At 51.7% G+C, this 20,854-nt stretch overlaps 4 protein-coding genes across 10 annotated transcripts in view; 3 read left to right on the forward strand and 1 right to left on the reverse strand.

The window, feature by feature from the left end:
• The window catches only part of cacna1g (calcium voltage-gated channel subunit alpha1 G), a 76,930-nt gene extending 67,610 nt beyond the window's left edge, over nt 1–9,320 (forward strand). For all 5 annotated transcript variants that reach the window (XM_088359964.1, XM_088359966.1, XM_088359967.1 and 2 more), the window contains 9 exons: nt 1,256–1,326; nt 1,870–1,948; nt 2,036–2,157; nt 2,449–2,844; nt 3,759–3,905; nt 4,732–4,854; nt 6,060–6,174; nt 6,745–6,914; nt 7,463–9,320. In XM_088359964.1, coding sequence (XP_088216090.1) covers nt 1,256–1,326; nt 1,870–1,948; nt 2,036–2,157; nt 2,449–2,844; nt 3,759–3,905; nt 4,732–4,854; nt 6,060–6,174; nt 6,745–6,914; nt 7,463–8,389 — 2,150 coding nt within the window. In that variant the 3' untranslated portion in view covers nt 8,390–9,320. The remainder of the gene's footprint in view (nt 1–1,255; nt 1,327–1,869; nt 1,949–2,035; nt 2,158–2,448; nt 2,845–3,758; nt 3,906–4,731; nt 4,855–6,059; nt 6,175–6,744; nt 6,915–7,462) is intronic.
• Nucleotides 9,321–10,528: 1,208 nt separating this feature from the next.
• On the reverse strand, nt 10,529–14,049 carry LOC148383045 (chromobox protein homolog 2-like). Of its 3 annotated transcripts, none has more exons than XM_088360008.1 (6): nt 13,765–14,045; nt 13,637–13,680; nt 12,699–12,764; nt 12,548–12,617; nt 12,093–12,427; nt 10,529–11,999 (listed from the first exon to the last, which is right to left on the reverse strand). In XM_088360008.1, exons 1-6 carry the CDS (start codon nt 13,828–13,830, stop codon nt 11,129–11,131), a joined length of 1,452 nt encoding a protein of 483 aa, XP_088216134.1. In that variant the 5' UTR covers nt 13,831–14,045; the 3' UTR covers nt 10,529–11,128. The 3 variants fall into 3 exon arrangements, with proteins under 3 accessions (XP_088216134.1, XP_088216133.1, XP_088216131.1); XM_088360007.1 differs by having other exon boundaries at nt 12,084–12,427; nt 13,765–14,037; XM_088360005.1 differs by having other exon boundaries at nt 10,529–12,427; nt 13,765–14,049.
• On the forward strand, nt 13,510–16,227 carry cox11 (cytochrome c oxidase assembly homolog 11 (yeast)). Its single transcript, XM_088360047.1, has 6 exons — nt 13,510–13,940; nt 14,478–14,516; nt 14,828–15,146; nt 15,464–15,619; nt 15,684–15,809; nt 15,894–16,227. The coding sequence occupies exons 3-6, from the start codon at nt 14,844–14,846 to the stop codon at nt 16,080–16,082; spliced, it is 774 nt and encodes a 257-aa protein (XP_088216173.1). The 5' UTR covers nt 13,510–13,940; nt 14,478–14,516; nt 14,828–14,843; the 3' UTR covers nt 16,083–16,227.
• On the forward strand, nt 16,177–20,848 carry LOC148383047 (prolyl 4-hydroxylase subunit alpha-1-like). The gene is made up of 16 exons (XM_088360004.1): nt 16,177–16,313; nt 16,389–16,541; nt 17,325–17,396; nt 17,483–17,579; nt 17,705–17,856; nt 18,182–18,319; nt 18,399–18,647; nt 18,800–18,960; nt 19,049–19,225; nt 19,311–19,381; nt 19,515–19,614; nt 19,681–19,734; nt 19,806–19,871; nt 19,961–20,029; nt 20,178–20,274; nt 20,448–20,848. The coding sequence occupies exons 3-16, from the start codon at nt 17,327–17,329 to the stop codon at nt 20,558–20,560; spliced, it is 1,614 nt and encodes a 537-aa protein (XP_088216130.1). The 5' UTR covers nt 16,177–16,313; nt 16,389–16,541; nt 17,325–17,326; the 3' UTR covers nt 20,561–20,848.
• The last annotated feature ends 6 nt before the right edge of the window (nt 20,849–20,854 follow it).

Raw genomic sequence — 20,854 nt, forward strand, 5'->3', positions numbered from 1 at the left:
AGCCAACAGCCTCCAGACCTGATTCGGAAGAGGTCTTCGGAACGCATCCGCAGCCCGGGGAGCCACTCGGTCTCCCTCTTTGTCATTTGCGCATGGCGCATCTCAGCGTGGCTTCCGTGGCAGCCTGGCAGCTGGCGCGGATGAAAACGGCGAGCTGGGCTGGGCTGGCAAACCGCAAAGAGTAGAAAAGTGGCCAAAAGTGGCAAGACGCATGGTGACAGTAAGCGGGTTAAGCCGCAATTAACTGACACCAGATAGTAAATGAAGGAACCCAAAGAAAAGGAGCACGCGCCGCAGAGTGAGTCATTACTCCTGAACCAAAAATACATCATGAGATGAAGTGAGAAAGAGGAGCAACTGACAACGTTTAGGATGAGGCCAAGATTCAGGAATGGGAGCATGAAAGATGGCATACGTACTAGGTGCCAATTGCCAATGTATGTTACACTGGTTGTGTCCTTTTGTTGTCATGCATTCCAAAACAGCAACAACAACAACAAAACTGCAAAAATCTGAAATGGCACACCCGAGCAATTGGGGGGGGGGGGCTGCGCTCCTGCGCTCCCCCCTATCTGTCCTCATGTGGCAACATTTACCTCTACGAGCTAGTGATTGTGATGATTCAATCGCTTGACGTCATTCAATGCGTCACATAAGGTGAGAAAGGAGTTCAAACGAAATCGAAAATTCATCGACTCCAGCAAGCGCCACGGGAAGTTTTTGGTCACACATTTGCATCTGCTACTTTGTGCCAAATCTCATAAAGCAACAAGAGAAAGTGCCAAGGTCCCCTGTAAAATCAATGAGTGAACAACTACGATGCAGGATCTGAATGAACCTTTCATTCTTCTGGAAGGAACACAATGTCATAAAATACAAGTGCAACAAATGAGAGCCAGGTTAAACGGGAAACGGATCCAGATGAAAAAGAAAGAAAGAAGAAGAAAAAAAACCAAAAACATCTTCTTTGGTAGCGGTCATTAAAGAGAGCTTATTCGACACATTGCTCAGGTTTAAGTGGAAAGTGTTGCAGCGATGCAAGTTGCGTACTTGATCAGCAGCTGCTAGACTGTGCTTGATGTCTTTCCCAAAACGACGACATTATTTTCATTATTGCATTTTGAAAATGTGCTGAGATGACAAGATTCAGATACTTCATTGCCTTTCATTTTGTTGTCGCCGCTTTGCACTTTATTCATGTCTTCTTTCTAAAGAAACTGGAGAATTTTCTATTGATTGATTGATTTGCCTGCAGTGCTGAAGCTCCTAAAGATGGCCGTGGGGATGCGAGCTTTGCTGGACACGGTGATGCAAGCCCTGCCTCAGGTACATTCCAACCAATGAACCAATGCGTAGATAGATTACTTTGATCCTATGACCGTGTGGTTCTTGCAAAATAAGTTGGAGTGAGCACACCTCTAACACAATGCAATTTATGCTGGAATATTTTTTAAGGGCACCTTCGTTCACTCTTATTTCATTGCTAAATCCGGAGACTCTTTTGCTGCATATTCCCCCCAGTCATTGCTAAGCGAATGCAGGTGTAAAGGTTTTGCTCTTGGTGGATTTGAAGGTGTCTCGCTCGGTAATTGGGAGGGAAAAATAATTGTGTGAGGAAAATAACCCCCCCCCCAACCCCCATGTTCACAGCATTCTTTGATACCGCCGCTGGCGCTTGCCTCGTGTAATTCAAAGAGTTTGATAGATGCCAAAAAAAAAAAATACTGCTCCCAGCTTGTCAAGAGTGAAATAATTAATAAATGGTACTGAAGGGCGTTTGGCATCTTGCCTTATGTTAATTTGCATCATAAAACATTCCTTGAAAGCTTCCATTTCTGTGCTCTGACTAATCCGTTTTGCTTCCACTAGGTGGGAAATCTTGGTCTTCTCTTCATGCTCCTCTTCTTCATCTTTGCAGCTTTGGGAGTGGAGCTGTTTGGTGATTTGAGTAAGGCCGTTTTCTGAAGAACTTTATTTTTTATATTTGATCTTGAATTGTCTTTTTACCCTGCATTTTTTTTTCTCTCTTCTCTAGTTTGTGATGAACTCCATCCATGTGAGGGCCTGGGACGCTATGCGACATTTAGAAATTTTGGGATGGCATTTTTGCTGCTCTTCAGGGTTTCCACTGGGGACAACTGGAACGGCATCATGAAGGTGAAATGAATAAATGAAGCAACACGGACGGACGGACGGGTGTGACAGTTTTAGTGTGCTGGTAAATTGCCCTGAGCAGAGAGGTGCCTGTGCCTGCCCCAAGGATGCCTTCGTCTGCATTGCTGCTGACTTTGCATCATTTTCTTGACCGTATTTGCATCCACTGACATTCTGTCTTGAAAAACGTCTTTTTTCCTTCCATTTGTTCGAACAGAGCATTTCAGGCTTGACACATGACGTGGTACGAATAGATGATTGCTATCTAATGAATGCTTACGCTGCTCGTTTCAGGACACTTTAAGGGACTGCGCCCACGAGACCACGACCTGCTACAACACCGTGGTCTCTCCCATCTACTTTGTCTCCTTCGTCTTGACCGCTCAGTTCGTCCTGGTCAACGTGGTCATCGCTGTCCTGATGAAGCACCTGGAAGAGAGCAACAAAGAAGCCAAGGAAGAGGCGGAGCTGGAGGCGGAGTTAGAGCTGGAGCTCCACGGCGATGGGGGGGACGTGGTCACGAGGTCGCCCCACTTCAACCCACTGGCATTGGGCATGGACAGATCCAGTTGCGGGGGTTCCCCCTGGAGCTCCACCGGAGGACAGGAAAGGCCCGTGGACTCACCTACCGTTGATATACCCAGAGACATCAGAGAAGAGCCGCCCTCATGCCCGGAGCCCCCTCGTGAGGTAAGGAATCCCTTTGGAGGATTTTAGGACTCGGCGACTCGTGCCGTCCCACCCGTTTGCGAATTCTCTCGCTTACCAGCTTGGACCAGGAAATCATTGAACCGTCTTTACTAGACCAGAGAGGAGGACCACGTTTGGTCACATTCACCATACAGGCTCGCAAGAAAAGACATACGTACGTACGTACGTACGTAGGTTCTGGGACGGACGCGAAGGAGACGGCTTTGATTTGATGTGACAGATTGCCCACGCTTTCGTAGTGGCCTCGCAGGCCATGAATATAAAACAATCCAACGTGCTTCTTATGCCACATACTAGCTAAGTGGACAAAATCAGGACATCCATAGAATGATGATATTGGTATCCAAATTTCAATGGTATTTGACCGATTTTTTTCTGCTCCGTACTTTCCTGAAAGTGCTTCCCCTTCCACTAGGTCTTGCAGTTTGCGTGTGGCTGGCTCTTGGTCCCTGCGGAGGACGTGCCAGTCAAAAGCAGGTCATAGTGCCGTGGGAAAGCTGGAGCGCAGGGCCTTGTTTTAGTCCTCCGCAGCTATTTCCAGACAACTTGGGGGGGGGGGGCGATAGGAACTGGAGATCTTGCGGCCCTTGTGTTTCCCCTTGAAGATAGATATTGTCTGTCTTTGGTTGCTGCAGCGCTCTAAACCAGGATGTTCTCTACCAGTGTGATCTTGTAGCGCATTCTAGTGGCCACACAGTAGTTCCTCTTTCATCTGCTCTGTTTCTGATTAACTGTCGTTTTCTTTCTTTCTTTCTTTCTTTCTTTCTTTCTTTCTTTCTTTCTTTCTTTCTTTCTTTCTTTCTTTCTTTCTTTCTTTCTTTCTTTCTTTCTTTCCTTCTTTCTTTCCTTCTTTCTTTGTATTCATTCTTGTATCTTTCTTCTGCTTTGTCCAGCAAAGAGCACAGTTTGACTCAGTCTCCCTGCTCATCCAGGGTTCAATGGAAGAAGGGGAGCTGAGTTTGATGGACAACTTGTCCGGCTCCGTGTGCCTCTACTACGCGCTTGGCTCCAAAGGCGGCAAGCGCAACCCTGACGAAAAGGTCAATACATAAGATTGATTGGAACGAACTCACCCATTCAGTGCCAATGACGGTTATAGACGTGAAAGATATGACCTGGGTTGGCAGTGAATGAGTTCATGGTTTGGGAGAAACTATGATGCAAATGATTGCCTTCATACATGTGCAAATATTATAAATGGAAATATTCTGGATGGTTTGCACGCCAGGACGGATTCCTCAACATCCAGGTGTAATCCGGCTAGTTTTTCCTTTAAACAATTTAGTCTCCGATTGAGTATGCCTCTGCCTCTTGCTTATTTGATTGGATTTGATTGGATTGACCCTTACTTTATTGGGAACATATGATATCATCTCACTCCTTTTGGCAAATGGTAGTGTTTTATGACCATTTAGCGCACTAAATGTCTTAAAGATGGATGTTTTTTTTTTTCCTATGCTGCAGGATCTCTATTAAGCTGTAAAATATTTACGAAGGGGAAAAACAAGGACATATTGTCCGTGGACTTTTCTTCTCATTTTTTTTTTTTTTTTGGGTAGAACAGCATGCCGTGTTATGTTTGCCAAATATCATGCCGCCCAAGAACCATTAACATTTTTTGGACGAAAATTCCTCCTCATTTAATATACTACCCTGCGTGGCGTGGCGTGGCGTGGCGTGGCATCTCAGCCATGATCTCACCGCCTTACTTGCGTCAGTGGCCGGCCACTCATTCATGCTTGACAGACGCCGCACGCTTCTCTACTTAACTTGTATTTTATATGTTGTTGAAATGTGTGTCATCTTCATATTGGTGTGTTTGTATTTTCTTTCTCTGCTCACCCGCCACTGTCTCTTCCCGTTTAGATTCCTCTAGCTGAGATGGAAGCTCTGTCTGTGGCCTCGGAGAAATCCTGGTCCCTAGCTGTGACAGAGGAATCGCTCGCTGACCATTTTAATCCCCTCTCTCTAAGCAGCCTGGAATGCAATGTACTGACAGTTTCTGGGGTTTTTTTTTTCTTTCTTTCTTTCCTTTCCTTCATACCCGCCCTCCTCCTCTTTGCACTTTCTCGTAGTACTCGTGCTTCCTTTCCAGGGTCTTCCAAAGCAGCCACTCGCCCGCCCGCCCACCCACTTCCCCACCGTTCCACGCTCGCGTATAATAAGCCTAGCAAGTCGGTGCCAACTTGTTAAATGTTTAGTTTGAACCAGATGTTTCAGCAACTCTACCTCAATAGTGTTGGATCATGGCAAAAATCTCAGTCCTCATAAAATGCAGCTTCATCATCAGACAGCAAATGAAGGGGGAAAAGGAATACAGTACTTGAGTGGAACATTTGGAAGCAGTTAGTGACCTCAGACTACCTTGACAAAGAATCGCACCAACGGTGATGATGTCACACACCAGACATCCCATTCCCACCACTATTTAGTTTCCTAATATTCATTGGTTATATTCTACAATATTGGGCAAGTAACTTGAGCATGACTTCACATTTGATATGATTATCCGATTTTCTCCGCTCCTAATATTGCGACTTTATTTTGTGTCGAGGCGGCATTTGCCCTTTGCGCAGAGTCTCATCTCTGCCTGCAAAATGGTAGTGACACACACACACACACACACACACACAGCCACCAGTGGCGGTGCTGAAGGGCACCGAAATGAATTGGCTTGTGCTGGGACAGGAAGCAAAGAAAAGAACCCAAAAGCAAAAGGACGGTGGCGAAGCCATGTTGGAAGGCCTTTTGTGAATCTCACCATGAGTCCTCCGACTTTCTCTTTCATTCCATCTTTCCTGCCTGATGTGTTCTTGTGTATTAGAGTAGTGCACCCAGCAGTTTACAATTCTTCCCTTCTCTCTCCTTCGACACGTTTCGTGCTTTTCATGTGAGTCTACGTCACGGTTCTCTCCCGTCAATGTGTTTGCTTTGTGTCTCTACTGGGGGGGGGCAGGCTGCAAGACTGCCCCAGCTGACAGCAGGCTAATCCCATGAGGACTAAGGGGGGATCGATTCATTGGCGCAAAAGAGTTGAAAGAAATTGCTTTTGAAATTCACAAGATTTCTGTGATCTGTGGCAGCTCTGTTCTTGGAACATTTGTTTCGTGTGTATGCTAAAGCCCACTGCCTCTTTGTATCTTGTATGATGGAGTAGATTCAGCTCGAAGGTTGACTTCTGTGTCATTCGACAGGTGGAGGAGGAAGTGGCATCGGAGGACAACCTGTTGAGTGTCAGGAAGCCCGCGGTGGGACGCGCACGCTCCTTACCCAACGACAGCTACATGTTCTTCCCCCAGCAAGCCTTTGGCAAGTCCGCTGCAACAGACAGAGCACAGACACCTCGGGCCCAGTCAGGTCATGTTAGATGCAATATTGCTCGCTCGCTCGCTCGCTCTCTCTCTCTCTCTCTTAATAATGAGCTCAATGAAAGTAAATGGGGTTATCCCAACTGGAAGAAAAAAAAAAGAAAATCACTTTTGACGTCAGTTAAAAAAGAAAAACAATACAGTGACTTTTTCTTTAGAAGTAGTCAGTGCAGCCATTGGGCTGATGCAGTGGAATTCATCCTTTTTTTGCAAGTGTCAGACCCCCCAAAATATTTGTGGGATTGTAAGCATTTTCCTGAATTTCTCCAAATATTAGATCAAGGTCCAAGCTTTTGGAGAAAATGCTTGCCTGTGTAAGCAGCACATTAGCGGTGGATACCTGCCATGGCACCCAGCAGCGATACAAGTGCAGACCTTTCTCCCGAGTGCCTGCCTGCCTGCGTGCGTGGCTGGCTGCCTGCGTGCGTGGCTGGCTGCCTGCGTGGCTGGCTGCCTGCGTGGCTGCCCGCCCGGTCCTTTTGACGCATCAAGTAACTTCCTGTCTTTTTAGGCTCCAGCGGTTCAGTGCGTTCCCAACCTGAAGAATGCTCCCAAAGACTGAGCATTCCCACTGAGCTCTTCAGACCCATCAGCCCCCACAGCCACTCGGACTCTGAGAGCAAACCGCGACTGCCCCCTCCCAGACGGAGGCATGCGGTGAGCCGCAAGCTCCGCAGACAGGTGAATGAGCCGTCCGTGCGTGCATTGCTCGACACCTCTTGAATGCTTCATTTCAACGTTTTACAAAGGTCACATTTTACTAGCACCTCTTGCACATTTCAACCGTGTTCATATCGGGCGGGCGCGACAGAGCCACTTTTGCATTTGCAGCCTTTCGTTTCCATTTGTCCTTTTGCCGGTGAATTCTCCCATTCTGGCTTTGGCCACAAGCGGTCACTGTAGTCAGACAGTCAAGATCCTCTTGCAGGGAGGGAACAGCTCTTTCGAGTCCTGCCTCGTCATCTCAACAGACAATTTGAACTGACACCGCAGCTAAATGAAACATGATGAACCTGTTCTCAAACTACTCGGTGCTCCATGGAGGATTAGAGCGTCACGACACTGTTGTCGCTGGCACTTTTGCTGCAGCAATTACATTGCATACTTTACTCATCTCTAATCCCATACAGTACGTATCGTGGCAAAGTCTCATGACACATTTATACCCACCCCCACGGCAATATTTCATCCCCCCCCTCCCCCTTTCTCCCTCGTTCCCCGTCTTCCAGGTGGCGGTGTCTACTGAGTCTCAGGAGGCCTTGTGTTCAGATGGAGGGGAAAGCAGTGAAGGACATTCCAATGTGGCTTCCCTCGGCCTCCCTCCATCCTCGTCTTCCTCCTCCTCCTCCTCCTCGTCCTCACCTTTAACCTTCTCCCAGCAGCCTGCGCTCTATCTGCTCCCCGCCACGCCCGGCGCCTCCCCGAAAGCAAGCGGCGAGCCCACCCAGCGCTGCCTGGACTCGTGGCGGCGGCAAGAAAAGCGGGCCTCTGTGGATCAGGAAGTATCTCTTATTACTGCCGGAGCGTTGACGGGAAGCCACGACACGGTGACGCACGACGACAAACTCGGCAGTGCGAGCAGCACCGGTGCCAAAGAGGGTTGCGGGAACAATACCGACTGCCGAGAAAGCGAGGGTGCTTGTTTGAGGCCGCCGTTGAAGAGGTTTCACAGCGTGGACGCACAAGGCCGCCGCCGCTGCAGCGTTCTCCCGCCCCGTCCTCGACCCTACTCCTGGTCGGACGAGCCACGTCGCCCCTCGGTGGAGGTTTGCTCGGCCGTGCCGTCCGGCCCCCGGTACGGCTCGCCGTCGGCCTCCTCCTCCTCCGGTTTGGTGTCGCGGGCCGACAGTCTGCAAATCCACAGCCGGACCTCTACTCAGACTTCACTGCCCTCACCCCGACGTAAGAAGAAGATGAGTCCCCCTTGCATCTCGGTGGACCCCCCCGATGGATCGGAACCCCAGTCCGGCCTCTCTCTGGGTGGCTTAGGCTTGCCCCCTCCCCTGCCCAACCGGGACACCTGCCTGAGGAGGAGAGTGCCCTCGAGTGACTCCAAGGACTCCTTTGACCTTGGTGTCGGAGAGGGTTCAGGCCAGGACGGTGACTCTTCTAACCCCAAGCTACTGACCCTTCCGGGTTTCTCCTCCGAGCACTGATCCCGACATGAGACGCAGACACTGCAGATGCACTTGCTCTGCTGGTGATAGAGCTAGTAATAATGCTGTAGAGAGTAATAATCATCATCATCATCATCATCAAAAAAGAAAGAAGGAAAAAAAAAAAGAGTGAAACATCTTTTGTTCCTTTTCAGGAGCAGTGCTGTAGTAGTGTAACGGCCTTTGTCTTTGTATTTTTTACTGCCAACACTCCGAGGCGGGAGAGCAAAGAAGAAACGGGACTCGCGCTCCTCGACGACACCACGTACGTAGTAAGTTCGGGAGCGGCGACGTCATCAAATGAGCAACTTTTTGGTGTTTCACAGGGTCGACTTTGACCACTCATTGGAGGTACAAAGCAATATGAACGTTTTAGAGGCACTATTTTCTTAACTTATTAGGCCATAGTGTTTGTACAGGGTGTTGTTGCGTTGGTTTTGTTTGGGGGCTTTTCCCCTTGGGCTCGGGTTATGAATGCTTTGTCTTGTCTTTCACTCTCGGTTATTTTTAGCTTTCTTGGTTTCTTATACTTACATACATACACACGCACACGCACACGCACACACATCACGCACAGCCTGGATTTTTAAGCACACACACATAGTGGTTGATTGTTAGAAAGTTGCAAATGGATTAGTTTAATCCATTTCCGATTCTGTCAAACTGTTGCAAGGGTGTAACATGTTTTAAGGAAAAACTTTTGTCACGTGTTTTTTTCCCCCCCCAATTCATACGACAGCTCCAATTTTAAGATTGTTTGGACACTGTTTTTTTTTAAAAAGGGAGGGCGTGGTGGTACCAAGTTGTCTTTTACTTGTGTGATGCTGAAAATGATAACAAAAAGCACATTGTTTCATGTTTCACCTCATCAACCTTATTCTATGCGATGTATTTATTTATTTTTCAAAATAAACACTTATTTAAAGTTGTATTCCTGCAACCTATTTTAACACAACAGTGCCGTTTTGTTGTGCATTTTGAACTCACTTCTTGTATGAATACAGCAAGTGGAGGGCAACTAAGGTAAGTGGAATGAATTGTATTCCAAATATGGGGAAATGATTGTCTGATGATGAGTGTTTGTTGTATTCGTTCGTTTCCGTTTTCCCTTGAGCCGTTTGCGGTGCGTTAGCGACATTTATTGGCCATTTTGGTAACGACATGTTGGCGAGTGTATTTCCGCTTCTCTTCCCGTTTGGAACGAGAACTCAGTAGGACGACACGAGGGCGAGGACGAGGGCGAGACCGAAGGCCGTTGAAGCTCGCGGAAAAGAAGTGAGTCAAGTGTTCAAGAGCTTCACACTTGTGTTGTGGGGTAGATTGGGGTCAAAAGTCTTGATCTTGGGAAAAAAACAAAGCTCGTACTTGGAAGAAAAAAAATACTTGAATATGAAAATAAACGTGCTGAGCTTAAAAGTTGACAAATAAAACAATGCATTCAAAGTAAAATTAAAAAAAACTTGTTTGAAAGTTTTTTCGAGTTGAATATAGTTTTGCCTCGCCTTGGTCAATTTTTTTTTTTTTTTTTTTTTTTTGTTTTAACTAAACTATTTCTTCATCAAACATGGCGCCGCGGATGGCTGCCTCGGTGACTCGCTCTCTCTCTGTCTGCTGCTTTGCGTTATTTTGTTATATGTTTTGCTGCCCATCCCGGATCACTTTTAGCAGAGAAGAAGTGTTAAACATCGGACAGTCAGTCTTCTCCTGGCACTTTCACCGACCGACCGACCCAGGCAGTTGGACGGAGAGTTTAGCCGGAGCGGCAGCGTGGCAAGCGCGCCGGAGCCGTGGTGAAGGTGAAACAGAGAGGCGTCCGTGCTCCCCTACCTACCATCAATTCATCTGGCCAACAAAGTGCTGCTTCTCAGTCCAAGGCACCCGGCCGGACGTTGGCAGATCCGCCGCCGAAACGTGGGCTTCGGTGCTCGCTCGATGTTCCTACACGAATGAAGGTTGGTGTGCTAATGTTGCTAGATGCCTGAATGTTGTCAGTCACTGAAATGTCGATCAACCGGAGTCCAATTCCCTCGACTTGGTCAAGAAAGCTGATTGGGAGTATCGGCTATAAATAACTAGTTTGGAAATCAGAGACTAGTAAAGACTCTTCAAATCGTTTCAAAAGATGAATGGTAATAAGAGTGAAGACAATTTGTAATTTTAGTAATGACACAAAGTTGATACAAAATTTGTCTTGGCGGGTCACACAAAATGATGTGGCTCGAGCGGGCCGGCCTTGAGTTTGACACCTATTCTGTATGCAATGTCTCGGATGATTTTTTTCTTGTCTTTTCTTTTTTTGGCCTTTCCTGATTTTTTTCTCATTGTGCTCATGTCCAACAGAATTCATTTTGAAAGTGAAGGACTACGATTTGATCATTCTTTACGTGTCTGTGGTTGTTTCCCAGCAGCGCCATATTTGAGCACGTTTCCAAATGAATGATGAAAAGTGGGAAGTAAGAAGTGGTATAGAAAACGGATGGATCATTTGTATGTCAAATTAGAGGAGCAATCAAAGACGTGAGGAACACTGCTCAGGTCAGGACACAATTAAATAACATTCAGAGCACCTTTGGTCCACACACACACACACACACACAAAGTGTCCAGAACACAAGTTTGCTTTTTGTAACGTCGCGAACGGGAACCTGAGGCACTGGCCACTTTCAAAGTGTCGGCCGGCGCTGGAAGATTTGGCATCTTAATCTTCCAAAGTCTCCAGCGTTGGAGCCAAAGCGGCGGCTAGTGGTTGCGCGGGTTGAAGAAGCCCACGCTGGTGGGCGACTCCTTGACGGTGACGGTGATAAAATTGGCAGTGACGTCGGTGACAAACACGTGTTCCAGAAGGTCCCGCGCCGGCCGCCAGTCCGTCTCGGCGTCCGACTCGGTGGCGGCGTCGCCCAGGCTGGGCCGCCCGTCGTCGGGATACGACGAGGCGCCGTCCCGCTCCCACTCGCCGCCGCTGCTGTCGTCCGAGCCGCCGGCGCTGAGTTCGTCGAGGTTGCGGCCGGCGGACGCGCGCTGGTCCCGCCGTCGCCCGCCACCGTCCTTCTCAGCGGCGCCCCCTGCGGGCGAGCCCGGATGTCGCCCCTTGGGACTCACGCAAGCGTCTCTGATGACCACCAGGCTGCCGCTCCGCGAGCTGGTGCGCACCGCCGCGCCGCTGTTGCCCTGATGGCCGGCGAGCGGCATCCTGGCGACACTCTGCGGGTCGGGCGCCCGCAGGCCGAGCCGCTGCGAGGGCAGCGCCTTGAGGAGCGCTCGCTTGTGTTGGTGGCCGTCCAGTCTCCTCGGAGGCGGCGCGAGGCGCTGCGCGGCCTCCTGGCCGCCGCCCCCGAAGACGACGGCTCTCGGAGAGGGCGGCGTCCCTTTGGGCGCGTAGCCCCGGCCCGACGCGCCGCATTTGAGCTCGCCGTGCGACGTCTTCCTATGCGGCGGCGAGGAGGCGGGCGCGGGTCGGCTCCAAACGCAGCCCCCTTTGGATGCCGCCGACACCTGGGAGAAAAGCGAGCTCTGGGCAGCCGTGTGGTGGTCTCTGGCGCTCCGGCCGAGTCCGGTGTAGGTGAAGCTGGCCGGCTGCAGCGGCTTCTTTATCCCCGGCCGGGGCTCCGCCCTGGGAAAGCACGAGGCGGGCTTTGGAAAGGTATGTCGAGAGCCGCGTTGCGTTTGCGCTGCGTTTGCAAATGCCGTTCCGTACTTTCCGTACTTGCGCAGGAAGCCCGGCAGCAGCTGGTGGCGGCTCGGGGACAAGGGCAAGGGCGGCGTCCTGCTTTGGGCGCGCCTCAAAGCGCCCAGGTCGGCGCGAAGCGCCTTCCGCCCGCGCTTGCTGCGATGGGGCTCGGCTTTGGCGGCCAGGACGGGAGGCCTCTTCTGGGGGGCGGGGTGCGGCCGGGGGCTGGCCGGCATCGCCGCCCCCTTGGCCTTCTGGCGCTCGGCTTCCTCATCTTCCTCGGACGACGACGACGCCGCCGCCGACGAAGACGCGCCGGAGAAGGACGATGAGGACGAGCGGTTGTCTTTGGCGGCGGGAGGAACGGGAAGCTGAAGGTGCGGGCCACAAAATCACTCAAAACCTACAGCCATCCATCGCCATGACACATGCCACTAAAAGAATATGTTTCTCTTTTGTTCCGCTTGAAGGTGCAAGTGAAGAGCAATTACCGGAAACTTGCGTGGTCGTCCTCTTGGCCTCTTTCCTTTCTTCTGGAACAAAAGGTCTCGCTCTTGTTCCCTAAGAGGACAGACACCATTGAATCAATGTCTCGCGTACGACGACGTCACCGCATTCGTTTCCGAGAACGACGGATGGAACCTTTTGTGAAAAGCTGCCAGTAACCTCGGGTCCAAAATATTCTCCTCTGGCTCCCAACTGTTGTGCCTAAAACCACAAGAGCCAGCGCAACATATCAAAACGGATCGTTGGTTTTGTCGAAAGGAAGACGCCAATAGAGAATATAGATATGCATGCATGCAAGTTGCGGGTCTAATTTTTGTCCACTTGGGGTCGCCATCCTCACGTTCGACACGGCTGGATTTGCGACTCGGGATGGGTCTCGGGTTGACATTTGGGCCCACGTTGGGCTCTTTCACTATTTGCCGTTGAATTGGTGCTCATGCACTTGCGGTTGCTTCGAGTCGATCTGCATTTTGTTGCCTTGTTCTTGTGAGCGGTGTTGATAAAGTTGAATGATATTGAAAGACGCTCCAGTACGTAATAAGCCAGACGTAACAGAACAACACAATGCACAGGAAACGGCAACAACACAACAAAAGCGAACGAATAAGACAGAGCATACAGAAAAACGTCATCATTTTTAGTTTTGTAAAGTCGCTCTTCTTGCTTTTTGTCGTTTGACCGTAGCAAAAGAGGAACAATATGAAGCGTAAAGTCATGCAAAAAATAGCGCTTTCTGTTTGCACGAAAACAGAATGCTTCTTCTTTGTAAGCTTTCGAGCTGTTATCAAAACAAGTAACAAAAAGGAGACGAACGAGCACAAACGGCGGCCGCTTTTTTTTTTTTTTTTTTTTTGTCTGCTGAGCTCAGCGAGACAAAAAGAAGGCTGCACCTCGCTCAAATGAAGCCTTCGCAACAGAGGCGAGAAAAGCGGCAAGAATGCCAAACCTTGATCTTTTTTTTTTTTTTTTTTTTTGGGCCACATTGTCTGCTGGTCTTTTTGCCTGCCTGCCTGCGTGCGTGCGTGCGTGCTCGATTAGCCTCTGCGGCTAGCTGAGACAGGCTAGCGACTTACTTGGACGACCACCCTCTCCACTTGACAAGATACTCGAACTTGCCCTGGAAAAGAGCACACAGGCGATCTTAAACGAAAGTCCAGGAGAGACACCGATGCCCTCCCGAGTCCCTCGGGATCTCGCTCACCTTTCTTGGCCGCTTGCTTAGGATGCATTCGGCATCAAATACCTGGCCCACTGTGACCCCCTCCATTGCTCGCACCAGCAGGACGGCCGGGAAGCAGACGCTTTCTTGGGCACGCACGGCCCCCGTAGGCGCTTGGTACTGCTTCACGTCAGCGCTTCACCAGCGTTTTGTACAGCGTAAGACTCAAGTTAGCATTTATAAATGTGTCATTTTAGTACAAGCCCATGCATTGTGCGTGCCATTCGTTACTATTATCTTGTCTTAGGATGATGATGATGATGATAATAACTCCTATATTAGCACACACAAGGGAAGAGAATATTCGATGGCAGAAATGTTCACAAATAACGATAAGGAACAAGTGAAAAAGAATTGGAAGAGCCGTATTGTGGCTTGGAATAAATGATTGAAATCAAATCCAAATAGGGGGGATTCGGGAGATGGTTTGTTTGTGTGCGTCAACTTGGCCTCGCTTTTTCAAAGCGGATCGTTTGTTATGTGATGGCAAGAGCGGACGGAAGCTTTTAAGTGTAACACACCGCTTCCTTGTGTAAGGTGTCGCCGTCAAACATGGCAGCTACCTTGTCCTCCTTTCCTCGCGAATGACACTAACCTTGATGTGAATGATCAAGTCATGCGTTTGTTACGTGAGTTAAGCGTCTTGACACCGTGAATTCCGTTTGGTTTGTTTGTTTGTTTGTTTTTTCCTGCAGAGCAATCGGGCGAGCTGGACTGCGGACACTTACTTGCAGGTCAGACATCCTCGTTGGCAAACACGTTCGTTCGTTCGTTCGCTTGCTCTTTTTGAACCGACCAGTTATCATTTTATTCAACGTATTTCCAAGACATCTGTGCGACCGCAAACTAGATTTTGATGCCGTGCTTATTGTCAGGTGTAAGCGTTGTTTAGTGGTTCGCTGTGAGTCTTGACATTAGCCAGCGAGCAGTCAGTCCATGGTTGGCATTCCAAGGTGTACCCTGGCTGGCCCTCGCCCACCCGAATGAGGACATAGGAAATGGCTAAGAATGGAATCATCCTCAGTGCTGGCTGTCCACCATGCAGGTGATCCGGTCCTGCCATGCTGCTGTCGGCGCTCCTGCGCCAGGCGCCGCGCCAGGCGCCGCGCCGCCTCGGGCCCTCGCCCCCACCGAGGGGTCTCGGCTGCGACGGCGGGAGGCCGCTGCGCTTGCTGTGGCCCCAAATCCCAGCTGCGCGCCCCTACGTCCAGAGCCGCGGCGGCGTCAAGAGCAGAAAGCGTCCGAGTTTCGAGGAGCAGCGCAAGACTCGCAACAAGACGGTGCTGACGTACGTGGCGGCCGCAGGCGTGGCCATGGTCGGCCTGTCCTACGCCGCCGTGCCACTCTACAGGCTCTACTGCCAGGTGAGAGGTGTGTTCGGGAAGTACGGAGACCGGTGGTGCATGCCGCCACGCCACGCCACGCCACGCCACGCCTGTCCTGGAACTTTACTGACACACAGTGTTTGCACTCCTTTCTTGCCTCGCCCTGCTCTGGAACCGTTTGCAATGACGAACACAGCAGCATTGAGGGCCAATTTGTCAAAAACATGCTCCTTGGCATATGCCCGTTCAAAATACGTTCAAAGCGACCACTGGAGCACATTTCAAAGCGGAGGTGAAGGAAGGAAGGGTGGAAGGAAGGCTGGCCGTTTGTGACGCAGGCTTTGTTTCCCCGCCAGGCGACGGGGCTCGGCGGCTCGGCGGTGGCCGGTCACGACTCGGACCTGGTGGCCACCATGGAGCCGGTGAAGGAGCGCGTCATCAAAGTCACCTTCAACGCCGACACGCATGCCAGCATGCGGTGGAACTTCAGACCTCAGCAGACGGAGATCTTTGTAAGATGGCCGCCCGCCCGCCCGCATACACGCTTTTGCCAAACGGTGACGGCTGGTGGCGCAGGTGGTCCCGGGGGAGACGGCGCTGGCCTTCTACAGGGCCAAGAACCCCACTGACAAGCCCATCATCGGCATCTCCACCTACAACGTGGTGCCCTTCGACGCCGGCCAGTACTTCAACAAGATCCAGGTAGAACTCTTTGCCGCCTCTCGGCAAGTTGCCCGGGTCGCCGACGGGTCCTGAGAAGGTCCTGCTCGTGTGTTGTGTGCTCAGTGCTTCTGCTTCGAGGAGCAGCGTCTGAACCCTCACGAGGAGGTGGACATGCCCGTCTTCTTCTACATCGACCCCGAGTTTGACGCCGACCCCAGGATGGCCCGCGTGGACACCATCACGCTGTCCTACACCTTCTTCGAGGCCAAGGAGGGACAGCGTCCGCCGCTGCCGGGCTACGGCTACAGCTGAGCGCCGCCGGCCGGACTTTGGACTCAAAGCGGATGTCGGAAACCAATTTGCCGTCGCGAGAAGAGGAACTCGTCGACCGTTGGACTTGTCGCGTGTCTTTTGTGAAGACCCCCACCCCCCCATCAATAAATGATGAGCGATTGGAGCTGCTGAGTTTTCTCCTCAAATTGCAGTTTTAGGTTGCCGGGTTGAGAGCAAAGGGGACCGAGAAAGCCTTTTGAAAAGCGCCGTGTACGTATATTTTGTTGAAGAGGTGCGAAAGTCCAAATGTCAGCTCGCAAGCTTGAGCTTTGATTCCGCCGACAGCAACGAAACAATTTGGTGATGGGTGTCATTGGCAAACGGGTCGCTCCGGACAAACTTGTTTGTGAGCGTTGGAGGCGGCAAGAAAATGAACGTTGAAACAAAAAGCCAGAGACCGGGTACCACAGCCACTTCAAGTCATCGCTGCTTGACAAGGTAAACGCACAAACACCCACACGCACACGCGCACACACACACACACGGGGAGTTTGTAAGCCCTGGTGGCTGGAGGGAGCGCTTGAGTCCAGTGGAAATCAAGCTGGTGGGTGGTGGATTTGGACTCGTCCAGTGTCTCACCTGGCAAACTTTGGGCGTTTGCGCCCTTCCACTGGCCTGACAGGGCATTTCAACCTTGTTTCCCTACAAGCCGTAGGTGAAACAACTTTGCTCATGATTTGCTCACCAATTAGCTTTGATTTTGTCACTTTTCACTCATTTGGTCCTATTTTGAAGCCAGGCTGTTTGGCTCGGCTTGGCATTGTGTCTTTGCCTTGTCATGGGCAAAGCTAAACTTAAGCGTAATGGCGGCGGCGGCGGCCACTCTTGGATCGCGAGATTCTTGGATCGCCGACAAAGCGTACGGATGGGCCAAAAGATTGCATACGTGATGTTCTCGACCACAACCGCGTGCGTGCGTGCGTGCGTGCGTGCGTGCGTGCGTGCGTGCGTGCGTGCGTGCGTGCGTGCGTGCGTGCGTGCGTGCGTGCGTGCGTGCGTGCGTGCAGTTCCTCTCGACGTTGGGCACGGGCGGGGAGCTGTCCTTTCTAAACCAAAGTGCACACACCCTCTTCTCCGGCCTGAAACGGCTCACTTTGAAACGCTCGTCAACATTTCAAGTGCATTCCAGTCAAAGGTTTAGGCTCCATTTGAATTGAAAAGAGCGAGAGAGCGTCCGTCATTCCTAATGAAAATGGAATCAATCCACTGTGTTGCATTTAGACATGGCACCCCTTTGCTTCTTGCTGCTCCTCCTGGGCTTCTCCTCGGCCGCTGAGTTCTACTCTTCCGTAGGTGAGTCTCGTGCTGCTATTAGGTTGTCGTCATCATCACAAGCGGGAGTGAGTGTGAAGTCAAGGTGTTTTGGACCAAACCACCAGGTCATATGACGGAGCTGCTGCACACGGAGCAGGACCTGTTGGCTTCGCTGGAGGACTACGTCCGTGCCGAGGAGCACAAACTGGAGGTGGTCAAAAGGTCGGAGACGGTTACGTTTGGCGCTGAGCTGAGCTGAGCTGAGCTGAGCTGAGCTGAGCTGAGCTGAGCTGAGCTGAGCTGAGCTGAGCTGAGCGGAGGGACAATACTGACCACGGCATCCGCAGGTGGGCCCGGAGGCTGTCCAACCTGTCGGCGTTGTCCGTCCGGGACCCTGAAGTCTTCCTCGGCCACCCCGTCAACGCCTTCCAACTTCTCAAGCGGATGAACCGGGAGTGGCGCGACCTGGAGAGCCTGGTGCGCAGCGACGTGTCCGAAGGTGGGTGAAAAGACGCAAGCGTCGGCAAATCTTAGCGAGGGTGACTTTATTTATTATTATTGATTTATTGTTTTATTTTTTATTTCTTATTTATTCATCACTCTTATTTATTCATTGTTTGTGGCTTCTTGTTTTTATTTTTTGGTGTAGTTGACTTGTATGTATGTATGTATGTATATTGTGTACTTGTCACCGTGGGATAGTGGGAAGGTCATTTCGATTTCTTTGTGTGTCTTGGCACGTGAAGGAATTGACTTTGACTTTATTTGGACGCCGGATGATGATGATGATGATGATAGAACTTGATTCATCTCTGCCGCCTCAGCTTTCGTGTCGCGCCTGAGCGCCAAACGGGAGCACCTTCCCAGCCAGGACGACCAGACGGGCGCGGCCGAAGCCCTCCTGAGGCTGCAGGACACGTACCAGCTGGACACCGACACCCTGGCCAAAGGCCAGCTGCCGGGTCCGGAGCGCCACGGAGCGAGCGCCTTTGCTACGGGGAGTCTTTGCGAGTAAGCGCCCCTCCTCTCTCGTCCCGCCAGGAACCTCGGCGCTCCCCAGCGCCCTGACGGCGGACGACTGCTTCGACCTGGGCTTGGCGGCGTACAAGGATGACGACTTCTACCTCACCGAGATGTGGATGTCTCAGGCTATCAGGCAGATGGAGCGGGCTGCCGGGCAGCCCCTCGGCATCAGCCCCGTCACCGTCCTGGACTACCACAGCTACTCCCTCTACAAGCTGGGAGACCTGGAGCGCGCCTTGGAGTCCACCAAGAAGATCCTGGAGCTCGGTGAGTCCGGCGCCAGCCAGGAACGTCCGCTCGCTCAAAGTCCCCCTAACGCTGGCAATTTGCCGTTTGCCAGTCCGTGAGCTTCAAATATGGACGCCCTGATGTTCTGGGCCAGACCGGAAATGGTGGCCGCGTATTGTTTTCTTCTTCAGATCCGCAAAACCAACGAGCCAAAGACGGTCTCAAGTACTATGAGCACGAACTGGCCAATCCCAAGAGCGACAAGGCCGTGCCGGTGACCCAGCGGGTGCGCCCCACTTCCTACAACGCCAGCACGTACAAGCGGCTGTGTCGCGGCGACAATGTGGAGTTGGTGAGAAGACGCCGGCCAAGGGCCCGCCTGGCCGGCCAAGGGCCCGCCTGGCCGGCACCCTGTACACTCTGGGCTGGTCTTTCCGCAGACGGCGCTCAAACAGAGCCGCCTCTTTTGCCGTTACTATGACAACCAGCGCCATCCCAACCTGGTGCTGGCTCCCGCCAAAGAGGAGGATCTGTGGGACTTCCCCCGCGTGGTCCGCTATTACGACGTAGCGTCGGACGACGACATGGAGCGAATCAAAGAGATGGCCAGGCCCACGGTCAGTCCCTCTCGCGCGTCTTTGTCGACGTGTCACCTTCTCGGGAGGACTCTTGGCTTTTTGTCAATGTTCCTCTGTCTGCCAGCTCTCGCGCTCCCGAGTGAGGAACAACGCCAACAACTCCAACCAAGCATCGCGAGTGAGAATCTCGCAGAAGTAAGAACGAACGAGCCAGCCTGCCAGCCAGCCAGCCAGCCAGCCAGCCAGCCAGCGGGCGGCGGTGCTGCTGCCGCCGCCGCCGATGCGCCGAGCAGATTGGCAGCGCAACTTTGTTCCTCTTCCTCCTCAGCTCCTGGCTGGGCAACTACCAGTCCCCAGTGGTGACCAAGCTGATCAACAGAGCGGGTTACATCACCGGCCTGGACATGACCACCGCAGAGTCCATGCAGGTGCGGCTGGCTCCCCCCAGCCCTTGTAGAAAAGCAAAATCGGGCAACGTGTGTTTGTTTGTGCAGGTGGCCAACTACGGCGTGGGCGGACTCTACGAACCCCATATTGACTTTCAAGGGGTAAGCGCAAGCTGCGGCACGCACCGCAACAGCAAGCTTCTGCATCCAAATGTGCTGTGGTGTTTCCATAGAAAGAAGTGGCCAACCCCTACCCAGATTTGGGAACAGGAAACCGAATCGCCACCTGGATGCTTTATGTCAGTCAAGTGTCTGCCCCTTGCTCGTTGTGGAGAGAAAAGCTGAGCTTGCTTTTGATTGACGTACGACGTCGCCTTTGTGCTTGCAGTTAAGCAACGTGCAGGCAGGGGGCGCCACCGTCTTCACCAGAGTGGGCGCCGTCGCCTGGCCAATCAAGGTTTGCGCTTTTTTCTCAAAACTGGACCACATATTTGGACCGCTCCGTGGGCAAAATATTCCACAGTCGCAGGTGTACCTAACCAAGTGGCCGCTGGTGTCCAGGTCTGGTCTGCTGAAATGTCTTTTTTGTTGTGGTTTGCGCGCAGGGCTCGGCCGTGTTCTGGTACAATCTTCACCCCAACGGAGAGGGAGACCATTACACCCAGCACGCGGCCTGTCCCGTCCTGGTGGGAAGCAAGTGGGGTCAGTTGGCACACGCTCCTCCTCCTCCTCCTCCTCGTCAGAATGTTAAGCGATTCACTGAAGTGTATTGCTGCCGCACTTGGTCAACCGGAAGAATTCATTTGCTTCTCTGATTAGCAGGGAAACTTATTCCGTCACTGTCCTAAAAATGGTCCCGTTGTGTGTTTCGTCAGTGGCCAACACGTGGCTGCACGAGCGAGGTCAGGAGTTCAGGAGGCGCTGCCATCCGCTAAGTCCGGCTGACCTCGGCTTCGCGTCGGACTCGACGCGTTGGAATGATGCGTAGCCGCCACGTTGCCGTGTCAACCGCCGTAGCAACCGCGTGCTCAGCTTCAGCGAGTCAAACGTGTCATCATCGTCGTCATCATCATTGTAATATATGAATGAAGCGTATCAACGTCAATGTAAGAACAAAAGTGTTGCGGGGGGAAAAAAGAATTTTGGAACTGTCGCCTAATTTCACTCTGAGATGATGAATTGGATATGGCTGGTGATATGATTTCCTTTGCTACTGCATGTTTGTGGCTGTCAACTCTTCATTATGATTCCGAAAGAGGCGTCGCTTTCTTGACCAGCTCTG

The sequence above is a fragment of the Syngnathus floridae genome, chromosome 18 (assembly GCF_059516105.1).
Source record: "Syngnathus floridae isolate MCC-2025c chromosome 18, RoL_Sflo_1.0, whole genome shotgun sequence".
NCBI classification, from domain to species: domain Eukaryota; kingdom Metazoa; phylum Chordata; class Actinopteri; order Syngnathiformes; family Syngnathidae; genus Syngnathus; species Syngnathus floridae.

Bases quoted from the DNA above. Each gene is read 5' to 3' on its own strand.
- cox11 (XM_088360047.1), top strand. From the start codon at position 14,844: ATGCTGCTGTCGGCGCTCCTGCGCCAGGCGCCGCGCCAGGCGCCGCGC. The intron at 15,620-15,683 runs GTAAGATGGCCG...CTGGTGGCGCAG, and splicing joins CTCAGCAGACGGAGATCTTT to GTGGTCCCGGGGGAGACGGC. The intron at 15,810-15,893 runs GTAGAACTCTTT...TTGTGTGCTCAG, and splicing joins AGTACTTCAACAAGATCCAG to TGCTTCTGCTTCGAGGAGCA.
- LOC148383045 (XM_088360005.1), bottom strand. From the start codon at position 13,830: ATGGAGGGGGTCACAGTGGGCCAGGTATTTGATGCCGAATGCATCCTA. The intron at 12,765-13,636 runs GTAAGTCGCTAG...TTGTGGTTTTAG, and splicing joins TGGAGAGGGTGGTCGTCCAA to GCACAACAGTTGGGAGCCAG. The intron at 12,428-12,547 runs GTAATTGCTCTT...CCGCACCTTCAG, and splicing joins GACGACCACGCAAGTTTCCG to CTTCCCGTTCCTCCCGCCGC.
- LOC148383047 (XM_088360004.1), top strand. From the start codon at position 17,327: ATGGCACCCCTTTGCTTCTTGCTGCTCCTCCTGGGCTTCTCCTCGGCC. The intron at 18,320-18,398 runs GTCCGGAGCGCC...TCGTCCCGCCAG, and splicing joins GGCCAAAGGCCAGCTGCCGG to GAACCTCGGCGCTCCCCAGC. The intron at 19,872-19,960 runs GTCAGTCAAGTG...TTGTGCTTGCAG, and splicing joins TCGCCACCTGGATGCTTTAT to TTAAGCAACGTGCAGGCAGG.